General features: G+C 44.3%; 1 protein-coding gene across 1 annotated transcript in view; it reads right to left on the minus strand.

The window, feature by feature from the left end:
- The window catches only part of taf1b (TATA box binding protein (Tbp)-associated factor, RNA polymerase I, B), a 6,066-nt gene extending 4,107 nt beyond the window's left edge, over positions 1-1,959 (minus strand). The window contains exons 1-6 of the mRNA XM_030772018.1: positions 1,942-1,959; positions 1,673-1,771; positions 1,386-1,476; positions 1,159-1,250; positions 848-940; positions 102-243 (exon numbers count right to left, since the gene is read on the minus strand). Coding sequence (XP_030627878.1) covers positions 102-243; positions 848-940; positions 1,159-1,250; positions 1,386-1,476; positions 1,673-1,771; positions 1,942-1,959 — 535 coding nt within the window. The remainder of the gene's footprint in view (positions 1-101; positions 244-847; positions 941-1,158; positions 1,251-1,385; positions 1,477-1,672; positions 1,772-1,941) is intronic.
- Positions 1,960-2,235: the final 276 nt, after the last annotated feature.

Here is a 2,235-nt window from a genome sequence, read left to right on the forward strand (position 1 = left end):
AGGGGGGGGGGGACGACGACCCCATAATCGTCGGGGTTTCTGGGAATTTTTCCTTAGCCACTGCTGCTTACGCTACCAGTTAAGAAAGTAATGGCTCTTACCAGAAGCTGAATCAAAGCCCTCTGAGGCATCAGACAAAGGTTCACTCCACTCAGACCTCATACTCTCTGAGTTATCCGACACGGGTCCGCTCCGCTCGGACCTCGTACCCACTGACTCTCCCTCACTCTCTGACGTCATATCCTGAAAGGAATGGCGAGAGAGAAGGAAAAGGTTAGAGAATGGATGGATGGATGGATGGATGGATAGATGGAAGGATTCGGTTCATTCACACTTGTTCAGGGGGGGGTTGAAACATTTATATATCCTATGCTGTATAGCCCTGGAGAAAAAGTTGACCCTCCCCTGATTGGTCATTGTATAATTCGCGCTCTGCTTGCGTTTCTAAATCTTTACCGTGTGAACCTCCTGCCTCTAAAACACTTCCGTCACAGCCAAAGATGTCATAGTCGATCGCTGTTCGGAATTACAGGTAAATGTTCCAGGTTTTTTTTTTTCCCCCCCATGTCTGTGTTGATGTCACACACAAGCCATCAGACCATCATACGGTCAGTGTGTGTGAAGTCAAGATAACTCTTCAACCGCGGAGACTGAGATTCTAAACTGGACAACAGGAGTCTTCTGACAAACATTAACATCATGAACTTCAGTATGTTTCACTTTCTCTTCTGACTGCTGAACTTGGCCATAAACCATGCTTATAACGCCTGCCGTGGACTTTCCATGGACTGAGAGGTGGAAGCGGGAGAGAGAGGATTTGAAACAGGGCGTTTGCACGCTCTCTCACCGTACAAAACTTTGCTGTCCTTATAGGCTGGTGAGTATATGCCTGCCTGGTCTTCTGCAGGTATCTCCTCCACAAATTTATCAGCACCTTGGACTAAGAAACAAGAAAACACACATAAAGTTTTAGACTTCGGCATTAAGGACGGCTCATCTCAGTTCTCAAGTCGTAAGGGGAGCAAATGGCTTTTATTTGGGATCAAAATCTGTCGGTGACAGTTTTTATCCTTATATTACATTTAGAAGAAAGCAGAGAACATTTAATGTTCTCATGCTGTTTTAGTTCATCTGTTGATTTGATTCTGTCTCACGAACTTTAAACAGAGGATCCACTCCGAGGCTCACTAAAGCTTCAGCCTGGTGCTTCAGGATGAACTGAAATCCTTCGCAGACAAGCCACTCTCGTCCTAAATGCAAAACACACACACACACACACACGCTGCAAGTGGATCAAATGTGAACCAGAGGATCGCACAAAAAAAAACCCGAGCAGAGATCTACGAGTGCTGGTACAATAACCAGCTGTGTTATCTCGGACTAACCTGTTTTTCCCTTTTTCTGTCTCCGTGACGCGATGCGAGAGGCTCTGGCAGACCTGGTAACGAAAAACTCATCCACATCGTCTCGGATTCTCTGTGGATGGGCACGCGACACCGCAAGCACCGAACAGAGAACGTAAACTTGTAGCAACCAAACAGTTAAGAATACCCTTTGACTGTTGGAACTGGTTCGATGAAAAAGCCGAATGACTAACCGGGTGATCTGACTGTATATACGTGATTATTTAATCATGTCTTGGTTAGATTTCTAGATTGCAAGGTGAGCTTACCTCGATCACATTGTGGCAGTTCTTGCAGAAAAACTGGCCCCCATCCGATATGCCCCAGTGTACAGCCGAGCACTGGACACACGGCTCATTGTAGCCGGCCTATACAATACAAACAAGGGCCATGCCATTCACAAATATCAAATCCACGTCAAAAGCATATCTGAACTTTCGTATTACGAATACCTAAATTATATCGTAAACAAGAATCTGTTGTCACGTAAACAGTAACCTTATCTGAGTGCCATATATCTATATTAGAAAGCACTTACTGTAAGCTCCTCGTCCATCTCAGTTACTGTTTGAGTACACAGTCCAAACACGCTTTGCTTTCTTTCCAAACCTCACATGTCTGTAGTTTTGATACACTTTTAAACTTCCGGGTCGCTCGCTAAATACGTCACTTGTCATATATTTAGCTGCCACTAGAGGACCTAAACAGTGGCGAGCCGCATTTATGAGACCTATAAGGTCAACAATATAAAAAAAAATTGTAGTCCTTTCGCATAAGGACATCATTTCGTATTACGAAAACAAAGATAACACAGGTTTTAAATGCACACATA

This window comes from Chanos chanos, chromosome 4 (assembly GCF_902362185.1).
Source record: "Chanos chanos chromosome 4, fChaCha1.1, whole genome shotgun sequence".
Taxonomy (NCBI): domain Eukaryota; kingdom Metazoa; phylum Chordata; class Actinopteri; order Gonorynchiformes; family Chanidae; genus Chanos; species Chanos chanos.